At 46.1% G+C, this 11,124-nt stretch overlaps 1 protein-coding gene and 2 pseudogenes across 2 annotated transcripts; 1 reads left to right on the forward strand and 2 right to left on the reverse strand.

Moving 5' to 3' along the window:
* Window positions 1–942: 942 nt before the first annotated feature.
* LOC124683394 lies at window positions 943–2,383 on the forward strand. 2 transcript variants are annotated; one of them, XR_006996675.1, is made up of 3 exons: window positions 943–1,027; window positions 1,891–2,108; window positions 2,212–2,383. XR_006996675.1 is itself a non-coding variant. In XM_047217912.1 (3 exons), exons 1-3 carry the CDS (start codon window positions 1,598–1,600, stop codon window positions 2,285–2,287), a joined length of 414 nt encoding a protein of 137 aa, XP_047073868.1. In that variant the 5' UTR covers window positions 1,442–1,597; the 3' UTR covers window positions 2,288–2,383. The 2 variants fall into 2 exon arrangements, 1 of the variants encoding a protein (XP_047073868.1); XM_047217912.1 differs by lacking the exon at window positions 943–1,027 and adding an exon at window positions 1,442–1,717.
* A 2,268-nt stretch (window positions 2,384–4,651) lies between these two features.
* On the reverse strand, window positions 4,652–6,361 carry LOC124683396 (annotated as a pseudogene).
* A 3,770-nt stretch (window positions 6,362–10,131) lies between these two features.
* On the reverse strand, window positions 10,132–10,918 carry LOC124656710 (annotated as a pseudogene).
* Window positions 10,919–11,124: the final 206 nt, after the last annotated feature.

Here is an 11,124-nt window from a genome sequence, read left to right on the forward strand (position 1 = left end):
CTGTGTCTTTCAGTAGTGACAAACAGATGGTTTATAAAAATGATAATGCTCACCAGATCAGCAATAATGTCGTTCCAGAAACAGCTGATGATTTTTCACCTAATTTCTTAAACATCACATCATCTGAGTTGAAACACAATGGAGCATACCTGGCCAATGGTGAAAATGATGCCAGTTGCATGCAAGTTGAAGCACCCACAGCCTTTCCAAGTGATGCTAAGACTGCTAACTGTGATGGCTTTGCTCATTGGGTAAGCATCAAAAGTAAAGAAGCATTTGAAAATCTAGTAATGACCGATATATCGACTATGAAATCGCCCCAGAGAATCAGGGAAGAGCATGTGGATTTGTTGTCAGATAATATGCAAGAACCATCCAACCACGATGGCAAACAGATAATTTATGCAAATGAGAAGGACCATAAGATAGACGTCTTACACAATGAAACAAAGACTAGTTCGGAAACATATCCCATAGAGACACTCGATAAAGCTAGTATGTCTTCATCATATTCCCTACAAGAAGAAGCAGTTCAACACAAAAATGCAGAAGTTTCAAAACCAGAGAAGCAAGAGAAAATCACTTCCTCCAACATAGAAGCTAGAGCATATCTTAAAAAAGATAAAGGCGAACTACAGGAAGAAATGTGCAGTGATAAGGTACCTGAAATAAAGCTGCTAGCGGAAGATGCACCTGGAACTGGTATTGTGGTCGGTTTATCAAATGTTGTACAAAAACTAAAAGAGTAGCACGCAAACGGCTGAAGAAAGTGCAAAGTAATCAGGGAGCTGCAGAACAAGATATTGTTCACAATAGCAGCATGGTTGATCAGGAAAGCAGTAGCCAGAATGTTAAAACGACAAGAAGAAAAAATCAGACAAAAGCATTTGGCACCCCAGGATCTCAAACAACAGAAGAAATTCCAGAAATAGCTCTCATGGCAAGTTTTCCTGATGATGCACCAGAAGCTGAAAACACGCAGCCTCTTGGTGAGGAAGGTTCGTCTGCTGGAACACTATCTTCAAAGGTATGGGGAAGAAACTATTGACTTGCATTCAGTAGTTACGGAACTTTTCATGAAGTCCTCTTTCTAGCAAGGACTAGATAACAACATAGTGTAAAAGAATTGAGAAAAAGATACGCATCATGTGTAAAATAATGAACTCTTGAATGAAATATTTTCACGACATAATTGTGAACTATGTATACCTTATGATTAATACAGGAACATTAGCAATAACTTCACCAAATGCTGCTGGGAACAAGTGATTCTCTACACAACACAGGATTTAATGGCTTTCCAGTAAACCATTCTGGAACAGCCTATTTTTTACCAGACTGTATTTTTTTTGAAAGGAATACGGTAGAGGATCAGACTGTAAATCAGTGGTTTGCATAGGTAATAGATTTAGAGAAAACCATGACCTAATCCTGAGCTGTTCTTCCATTAAGTAAAAGTCACCCTAAACCACAGTCACTTAGGTCCACAAACTTTGTAAGCCAACATGTTCATCCTTCTGAACATTTTAAATGTTGCGCTAGAGGTTCATATCCGGTTCTGCAGTCTCTGACCGACACTCGTCTTTAATATGCAAGCATGGCATCCTTGCCAATTACATGGTGGCGTGTCTTCTTCCCCAGACTGCAAATTACTGGTTTACATTTACCTGCATTATGCTTGCAGCTTGCCATGAGTGGATCCAATGTCCCTGACACTGTAAGTCTTGCATTGATCAATGGCGTAAAATGACAAAACAGTTATTCTTGTATTTGTACTTCTGTAGCGACAGTGTCAAGTAGTTCCAATATATCTTCAGAACATAAATAATACCAGTATTATATTTTCTATTATTTTTTCCGGAATCTTGACGTTCCTATGTTTATATGAAGGATATTTTTAGGGGATCTCAGTCAAGTAGGTTAATTGCCCGTTCGATGAGGAAGGAAGAGTTAAAGCTCGACTTTCAAACTTCTGAAAGGGTGGAGGCAACAGCGCCAGAAACTAAAACTAATATGCATGGTTATAATGTCGTGCGTGAGAGATCAACTGATGTTAACAAATTAAAGCCAAAGATGGGTGTAGCTGCTGCCAAGAAATCCACAAAAAGGTAAACGTTTTCCTAAAACTCTCCTTTTTATTAAGTAAAAGACCATATAAAATGACAGGTTGTACGCACTTGTTTGAAACTGTCCATTGCACTTCCTTTACAGAAAGTCATTAACGACGCGTACCGAGTCGAGTAATCCAGTGTCAAATAGAGACTCAGAGGAACCCACTGGTGACTGATGTGCCAGGAGATTTATCAAGGGTTTCAAGTAAATTCCTCTTCGTCTCCTTCATGCATAGGCATTAAGGCAGTTTCTGGAGAGTTGCACCCAGTTAATGTACAACAAATTCCTGGCGAGGAATAGTGGCAATATTTGCACTGCAAGCATCAGCTGAACATAACTTCTCTCGTAAATCTGAGCAACGGGTTCATCTTTCTTGTTGCTGAAAGGGTGTTGAGCTAACCAGGCTGTATGGAAGAGCTTGGTAATGTAGTCCAACTGGATGGTGTTCCAATATTTTACAAATACTTGATAATCTATAGGTCATATTCATTTGAGTTGGAGCATAGTCAGCGATTAAGTCTCATAGGTGTACGCAAACCATGTTATTGTCTAAATGACGGCTATTTTGGAACAGAAGTACTCCCTTTGTTCTCTTTCAGTTAAATCTTATATAGTACAAAGTTGTACTAAATCGGAGTCAATTAAAAGGGAACGGAGGAGTAGAACTAAAGTAAAATGTACCGTTTTATTTGCAAAATCTAGAAATAAATGAGGAAAATATTCTGAACTAGGCAGCAGCAGCAGATAAGTAAAATATTGTGAAAAACCATGCTAATAACTCCATCTGTTACTTCAGCAATTGCAACCATGTCCATTTTTTCTGATCCAAAAATGTTGGTAAGACACAACAATACAAAAATTTAAATTTCAGTGAACATTTTGCACGACCCTTGTGTGGCTGCAGATAGTGTCAGCTTGTTGCCTTAAATCATACTTGCCTTACAAATTCAAAGACAAGATGAGTTCTGAAATTAGCCCTGATAGTGAATCAGAAGTCACAAGCTTGAGAGCATATGTTACACAGATGGACATGAAAATTTTATGGTGTGGAACAATTTGAACTAACTAATACACACATAAAAGGATAATATAAACCCCGTAGCCAATCTGGTACAACTGGTAGCTATAGAACTTTTCCAACACTTGAATGTGGATAACCATCAAGTGCATTACAGTGGACCATTATACACATGAGTAAGTGCATCAATACAGCAAATATTACGAGTGATTTTACATCATTAGTTCTGTACTTTTTCAATTTTTGTACTAAGTTCCTAGGCATGCATATTTGCTTGACAAGCAATTGAACATTGCTTAATTTTGTTGACTACACCCTTTAGTCACAGAATATTTAGTAACGTGCTATGCAGAGAGGCAACATATGTACACTAACCTTCTGTTTTGGAACCAAATGGTCATCAAAATTTTAAGTAGTCATTGTAGGATTAGAATGAAGTGTCTGCTGCATGTTTCTTACGGAGACCATAACTCTTTGTTGTTGCTCTTGAACTGCTTAATCTGTTGGTGAAATTTGCTTCCCTATAAATAGTGCTCCTTTTCAATGCTCTCAATGAGCTATTATCCTGGCCAACAAGTTTCAGTGTTGTGTACTAAGACACACAACAGGGTAAGCACCACCGGAAGATGGCTGGGCAACGTTGGTTTGGTTGGGAATGGGTTTAGATCCCAGCTGATGTTTGTTTCTTATTGACTGAATATACTGAATGCATGATTCCCTCTATAAGGGTGATCAACTTAGCCCTCAGGAAAGCAAATCTCCAACTTGAGCTAACAGACCTTGTCTAATCATCTAATGAGAAAGCAATCTTAGCAAATCATAGAGAAATAACTAATACTCCCTCCGTTCCTTTCTATAGTGCCTATAGATTTTTGGCATTTGTTTCACAATATAAGGCTGTAGCTTGGCTTTTTTCAATTACCCCCTCCACCGGTCAACTCCCACACGACATGCATGAAAAAAAATCCATACATAATAGGAAATAATTAATTGAGATTCCTAATGCATGGCCTCAAGGATTGCTTAGATTTAGGAAGCAATGTTTTTCTTTCTTTAATTAAACATGACTGCACATATATGGAGAGTCAACCAGGCAAATTTGTGGGATTTGGTATGGTAAGTTAGGAAGTTATCGATTTTCCCAATTTTAGTCTGATCTCAAATCGTTCAGCCAGGGGGTCTTGTGTAAAAAATACTCTTGTGCTAATTTCCGTGCCAAAAAACTATAAGCACTATAGAATGGAACGGAGGGAGTAGATAGATATGGCTGCAGCTGCCATATGTGCTATCTCATGTGTGCAGCCGGCGGCCATAGGCCTGCCCATGACACCATGGTGTGGCGAAGCGCACGACCTTCTAGTTGGTCTGAATAGGACCGGAAAGTTGGAACTCTTTTTTGCTGAAAATGTGTCAGGTCATGTGGCACCACGTCAGCTCAAAGGCTTTATGTTCATCATCATGTATAAGTAATAGTTCTACTTGACTGGTGCAATCAAGCAAGCATCAATTGTAAATAGAGAATTTCATGCTAAGCGTTTCACACTGCAGCAACCACGCAACTTTTACAACCATAGGTACAGTTCAATCTTGACATATGAAGGATATGCCAGTTACAGATCCATATTCATTACGCAAGCTTTGGGAGCATGCATCTGATCTTCCTCCTAGCTCAAGGGATCATTTCTTTTTTACTTCAAATTTGTTGCACAAGTATTGCTAACATGCATATGTGCTTCGTCCTCTTTTAATCTATGATCGTTATCCTTCGAACAGATCTGACAGCAGCTCTTCAAGATCTTCAGGGGTGTACTTCATGACCTTTGGAGCCTTGTTTTTGTTGTTCTCAAGGTATGAACTGTAAGCCTGAAAAAGCTTCTCTGATACTGATCTACGCATATTGTAGCGGAGCACAGGATTTTCAATTTTCCATGTTTTCTGAGTTCCGTAAGTTTTTCAAATTCCAGGTTAAATATTTGCAGCGTTGGTAGTCTAGAAAAGATTGGGATTTTGTTGCTCTTTACATGTAAACAATGCATGACAGATTCCCAAGAAATGTTGATAAACCATGAGATGTTGTCCATCTGTTGGTCTCTATGTGTTGAAACCCAATCATCTCCTAGAAGATCTCTTATCTCTGAGCCTTCTACTTGATGTAGTATAAAATCCACATTATTCACCAAGAACAGCTGTTTTAACCCTGCATCTTGATATCGATGAGATTCTTTCTCAAGCATAATTTCCAAGTTAGAGATCAAGGTGGCAACAATATCTCGCACCGTCTCCATTGCAGCCATGTCTTCCTTTTCATCACTAACAAGTATAATTTTCATAGAGCTGCCATTGTCCAGCAGTGACATGATGTATTTCAACAAGTATTTGGTGATCTCATGGACACCACCACCCTGTGGGACTGCTTCAGATGTATAATCCAATATCATCGCGTCGAGTACATGGAAACCACTCCTTATGCTTCTTCGCATATCATGCAGTGTGTTTCCAAACCTTGCTGGCAACGGTGCACCTCTTCTTGGGCATAATTCATCTACAAACGGAAGGAAATTGTGCTCCTGGAAGGGGAAAATATTCTTGGGCAGCACATGCAACAGATTAGCAAGCGTGTCATGGACTCGTATCATTGCGATGATGTGATCTGGGTGTGGTGCTGCCGAAGTTACCACTTGTATCAAATAAAATACAGATTCCAGGAGCCGGATATTTGAGTTCACCTTTAATCCTGTGGAAGATCTTGCCCAGCGATTGATCTCCTTGATAGAAGTACTTGCGTTCTTGAGTTGCTTTGAAGGGGAACAGAGGTCTGGATGCTCCCAGCCATTAATTTCTTGCCTAGGGAACTCTGCTGCTGATTCCAGAAGATCCTGATGCTGCTGAATGTTTGCCTTAGTGAATTCAGGAGCTCCTGTGGTTGCTAGTGCTGGGTTATGGTCACCAGGGGGGGCAGCAGGAACTACGAGCCAGATCCTAGCGGCAGCGGGGCTGATTGCTGTGTTGCTGCTGCCTCTGGAGATGGCGGAGCTCGGGCAGCTGCTCAGCGTCGGAGTAGAAGCATAGCTGCTCACGGTGGAAGCAGGGCTCCTTGGAAACGCCATCTCCAACCCAGTGACTTTACACGGGCTGAGGTTTTGCACCAGAAGATACTAGCTGCTGAACTCGTGAAAGATTTCCTCTCAACCGCGTTGGCTATCTTTGCCGCGTTAAAGTAAACCCCACCGCAAGATATACTCCTATCGGTACCGCAAAACAGCTGTACAGTTTGCAATTAATGTTAAGTCGCTGACTGTGAACCTGAAGGATGAGGTGCCACACACTGACCACTCGGTGTTAAGTGGGTCCTTGTTGGACTCCGTGTAAGGTTAGGAACAAAATGACAATTGAACTTTATTTTATTTATCAGCCGGCTGATTGCATCTTCAAAATAATCATCTATCTATAGGACTGGAAGCTTCTAAGTAAGTCCCGAGACAAGCTGGCGCTGGACGAGGTCATGTTGTATGCTAGACTAAGAGATCGCTAGTTTCTCCGTTTCAGCTGTCATTCCTATCACCCGGGTGTGGGTATTTATCTCAGACTTGTTGGTACTTTAATGTAGATCTGTATGTGTTGTTGCCGTGTTGGCTTTATATATAAAGCCGAGCCTAGGGCCTTCCATTAAAAAGAAAAAACTGAACTTGATGCTGAGTAGAAAGTGGAACCTGACTACCAGGTAATCATTTTCTGAAGAGAAAAACAAAGTATAGAAGAAATATAAAGGGATAAATTGATGGATGTATCTGAGTTTTTGGTGGATCTCAGCTTGGGTTGGGCTAAATATCCATATGGTTTTGCTGCTGGCATGTGATGGCTATCTCTGTTCTCTGCAACGTGCTGGCACCCTGATTGGTTGGGAACGTATCACCTGAAAATGCAACAGATTCTGCAAATCTGAAAATAGTAACAGACCCTGTTAGATGTTGTACCAACGGTTAGATTTCGGACCCGATCCCATCTTCGTTGTTTTTGGGAAGGGCCCTTCAATCATGTTAGAGCATGTCTAATAGGCCCCTTAAAACCCGCCCACCCCGTAAAATTTCGGCGGGATACGGGGTGAGCACGGTTCGGGCCGTCTAGCAGGCCCCGTATTTGGGCTGGCCCGTTTCGGCGGAATACAGGGTCCAGGAAATCCGCACCGCCGGCCCCTACTTATACCGGGCGAAGGTGCGAGTGAGGGGTTAACCCCTCACTCGCAACCCTAGCTCTGCCGTGCGCCGCCGCCTCCCCGCTTAGCTCCGGCGAGCAATCCCGCAAAGCTCGCCTCCGCATTTCCCCCGCCGCAGGCCATGTCTTCTCGCCGGTCCAGTTCCGCGTCGTCCGCGAGCGCATCGAAGCGATCCCGCTCGCCGGACACCGTCGAGGAGGCGTGGCGGCACCAATGCAAGCGCTCCGCCGTCGGGAGTCGCCGTGCGGCGTGCCGGTACGCGGGCGCGCTGTACATGCCGCTGTCGCTCCGTGAGTTCGCCGCGGGCGGGCGGTGGTACAAAGAAGATCCGCCGCTCAAGCCGATGAGCGGCGGCGATTTCGAGAGTGGGAGCGTGACCGCGCGTCGAAGGCGGCGTGGGCGGTGCTCATCGGCAGCACAAGCGGCGAAGGAAGCGGAGGAGATCCGCGAGCCGGCGAGGAGGAAGCGGGGGACGGCGTTCCTGCAGGCGGTGGCCGCATCCGAGAAGGATGCCGCCGAGAAGGCTCGGGCGGAGGCAGAGGAGGAGGCGGTGGCCATCGCCGCCGTCGGGAATTCGAGGCGCGGGAGGCTGCCGCCAGGCGGGAGCCGTTCATCCCATTCGTCATCCTTGACGAGTAGATGTAGGATCTCGCAATGTATGTATGATCCGTAGTATGATCAATGAAGATTAACTATCGACAAATTTCCCGGGGTTTAAATTTTTAAAAATATGGGACAGAATACGGGGTCTGCTAGACGGAATGGTTCTTCCGTGAGCAATTTTTCAATACGGAACGAAATACTCGCGTTATACGGGACAGAGAAATACGGGATCTGTTAGACATGCTCTTACCTTCTCACTATCCCACCCTCCCCTAACAAGCTACAGATCTCTCCAAAATACTACTACTGCGGTACTGCCGGACTCTCCCCCTATTTCTCGCCGACGAACTTTACTGTAAGTTTGGAGAATGGAGACGGCGTTGGTGGAGGAACCACAAACGCGCGTGATGGCCTAGATATTTGCGCACAGTTCTAGGCTAGCTGTAGTTGTCCATCTCCCAATCTGGCTCCATCCGAGTTCTTTGTCGCTGGATCCACGCGTTTGGTAGCTTGTATGATTTTTTTTTACCACTGCGCCAGTAAGATGGGCCTCCCTGCGCGTTACGACCGGGCCATGGACCAATGCGGGTTGTTTGGTGCCTGGGCGGCCTTTTCTAAGTCGGGAGGGAAGCCAGACCCCATTGTTTGGTGCCTGCACAGACTACTTTCTTTCCTGCTCGTGCAGCCCACACACTGTTTGGTTGCAGATAAAACGAGTTGTGGTAACCCCTTCCCTTAGAGTGGTGAGGTTACCCACCACTGCTAATAATTGAATTACAACAGAAAGCAGATCCAGTTCATCACAAAAGGTGTTGGTAATACACATCAAATACTTAGTGGGCGATGCATCACGAGCAAAGCAACTATACTTAGTGATGCATCGCATGTTCATCACACGAGGGGTTAGTATATACCACCTCGAATAAGTTCATTACTACAGATCGGGGTCAGGTTCAAGCAAGTCCTAACTAATGGAGGGATATGGGACCACCTCCCAAAATGAGCAGATCATGACCAAGGATGCAGAAGCACTAAGCAGGAAACTTCTTGCGAAGACAGGTCCTAAGCTAGCTCCTCCTCTCCGGTGGCTGCAGCTCACGGTACTCGGCATACTGTTCTTCGTTGTCTGCAGTGAAGTCGATAGCTCTGACCAGCAAGTTAGGTTGGAACAGTTGTGCCCTGTAAACAAACCGGAGCGTGGAGATCGTCTTCATCTGAGCATAGTTCGTGATCGGGATCCCGACGTAAGGGCAATGCCTCGGGTAGCACTGCAATCCACAATGAACAACTGTTAGTGCGGACGAAATTCACATACAGATCTATGAAGGAACTCAATGAGTCTTACTACCTGAATGTACTCGTCGGCCGTATCTTCATCAGCGGTATAGAAGCAGCAATCATCTTCGCTCCAGTCTAGAATGATGCAGGACCACCCCAGGAGCACCGTCGGCTGCCAACGTCGAGGTCGTCGAGGTGCGGATGGCCCGACCAAACCCAATCTCTTGCCCCACGCCGCACCCGTCACCGGAAGACCCCGGGATCCCAGGCCGCCTTCGTCGCCTGCAGATGGTCGCGGATGGTGGAGCAGGCGCTTCCACTGCGCCTCCATGGGGACCGAGGATCTCCGCCGCCGCCACCACGCCACATGGGCATTGCCCGGTGACACCTCCTGCAGCGGCGGCGGGAGGAGAGGCACCGAAGAGGAGAGGAGGAGGAGGGGCGGCGGGGGCACCCCGCTGTGGCGCGGGGTGCCGCCGCACGGGGTGGGAGATGGGTTAGGGCACGGGGATGAAACACGTGACTGAGACATAAGCTACGCCTCAGCTAGCTGAAAGCCTGAAACTTAGCAATTCCTATAAAAGAACAACCCAATTGGTAGTCCATAGCATGATATATTCGAACTTCCAAGGTTTGCATCCTATTTTGTTTTTATGTACATGGCAGTTGATTTTTATTGCAAGTCTACAAGTTATAACGGGGACATCCATTAATGTTTCAGAAAAAGATCAACTCTACCCACAGTGACTCCATCCGGATGGAGATAAGCATTTTACGCCATCACCCATGACTATATTGTATTGCATGATTTGCATCCCTTTCAGTGGGTCGTTAATTACTTAATTCACACCTCTTGCTGCCTTGAGTCATTGGGATTAACTGATACTATCAATTTGATCCTACAAAATCATGAACCGACAGCGTAACTGAACCAAAATACAGCCATGACCACCACAGGGATCAGCACGTAGTACGTTCTACCCTCACCAATGCCGGGACGCCGGCTCGCGTCGCTGCGTCTAAGGCTCTCGACCCTAGAGCCATTGCCGGCGCTCCCGTCCGTAGTCCCAGCCGCACTGCCATTCTTCGGTATCAGGGCAGCGGCGGCCTGAGGAGGCGGCGAGTCGGTCGAGCCGCCAGCAGCATCACCCACAGCCCCAGGCGCTGCTGATGCCGCTGCCGGCGATTCATAGTTCGTCTGCAGCAACGTCACTGAAACCAAAGATAAATTGTACTACTCGGCGTCAGTGCTGATCACAGTTTCATGCGAGAAGAGATTCATGTGAATGATCGACCACCTTGGCAAGCTGCCAGGGAGGGGCGTAGAGGTAGCATCCGGGCAGCGGGAGCACGAGCGGGAGCGTGGGGATCAGCGCGGCGACGAGGCCGGCGAGCACGCCGTTGGCCAGCAGCAGCGAGCACACGCAGCGGCGGCCGGCGTCGAGGGCCTGGTTCAGCGACGCGCAGCACGCGGCGCTGATGTTCACGGCGCCGCCGCTGCCCGCCATCGACAGGCACGGCACCAGGTTCACCCCCTGGAGCAGGTTGCAGCATGGCGCGTGGACGCCGTGTGCGCTTGCTGTCCTGCTCGCCATTGCCAGCGCGGCACCGAGCAGCAGCAGCAGGTGGAGGGCGGCGGCTGCGTGTGGAGATCTGCAGTGGAAGTGCTGTGGTGGCTTTGCTAAAATCATGTTGGTGGCTGCTACTCGTAAGTCCTAACTATCTATCTGCTCAATTCGTAGCTAGAGAGCATGTATAAATAGGACAGAGTGCAGGCTAGGGGACACAACTGTGGAGTCTTTGGTTTTCTGTTTATTTGTAGGAAATTGGGAGTATGGAACAATGTGCTGCGGTTGACTCATGCGTAGTACGTGGCATTCATACATGCCAACGGTGCATA

Source organism: Lolium rigidum, chromosome 1 (assembly GCF_022539505.1).
Source record: "Lolium rigidum isolate FL_2022 chromosome 1, APGP_CSIRO_Lrig_0.1, whole genome shotgun sequence".
In the NCBI taxonomy this organism is placed as follows: Eukaryota; Viridiplantae; Streptophyta; class Magnoliopsida; order Poales; family Poaceae; genus Lolium; species Lolium rigidum.

What these genes read in the sequence shown, in the direction of transcription:
- LOC124683394 (XM_047217912.1), top strand. Translation starts at nt 1,598, where the DNA reads ATGGCATCCTTGCCAATTACATGGTGGCGTGTCTTCTTCCCCAGACTG. An exon ending in GATCCAATGTCCCTGACACT is followed by an intron (nt 1,718 to 1,890) that starts GTAAGTCTTGCA and finishes GTTTATATGAAG; the next exon opens with GATATTTTTAGGGGATCTCA. An exon ending in GCCAAGAAATCCACAAAAAG is followed by an intron (nt 2,109 to 2,211) that starts GTAAACGTTTTC and finishes CTTCCTTTACAG; the next exon opens with AAAGTCATTAACGACGCGTA.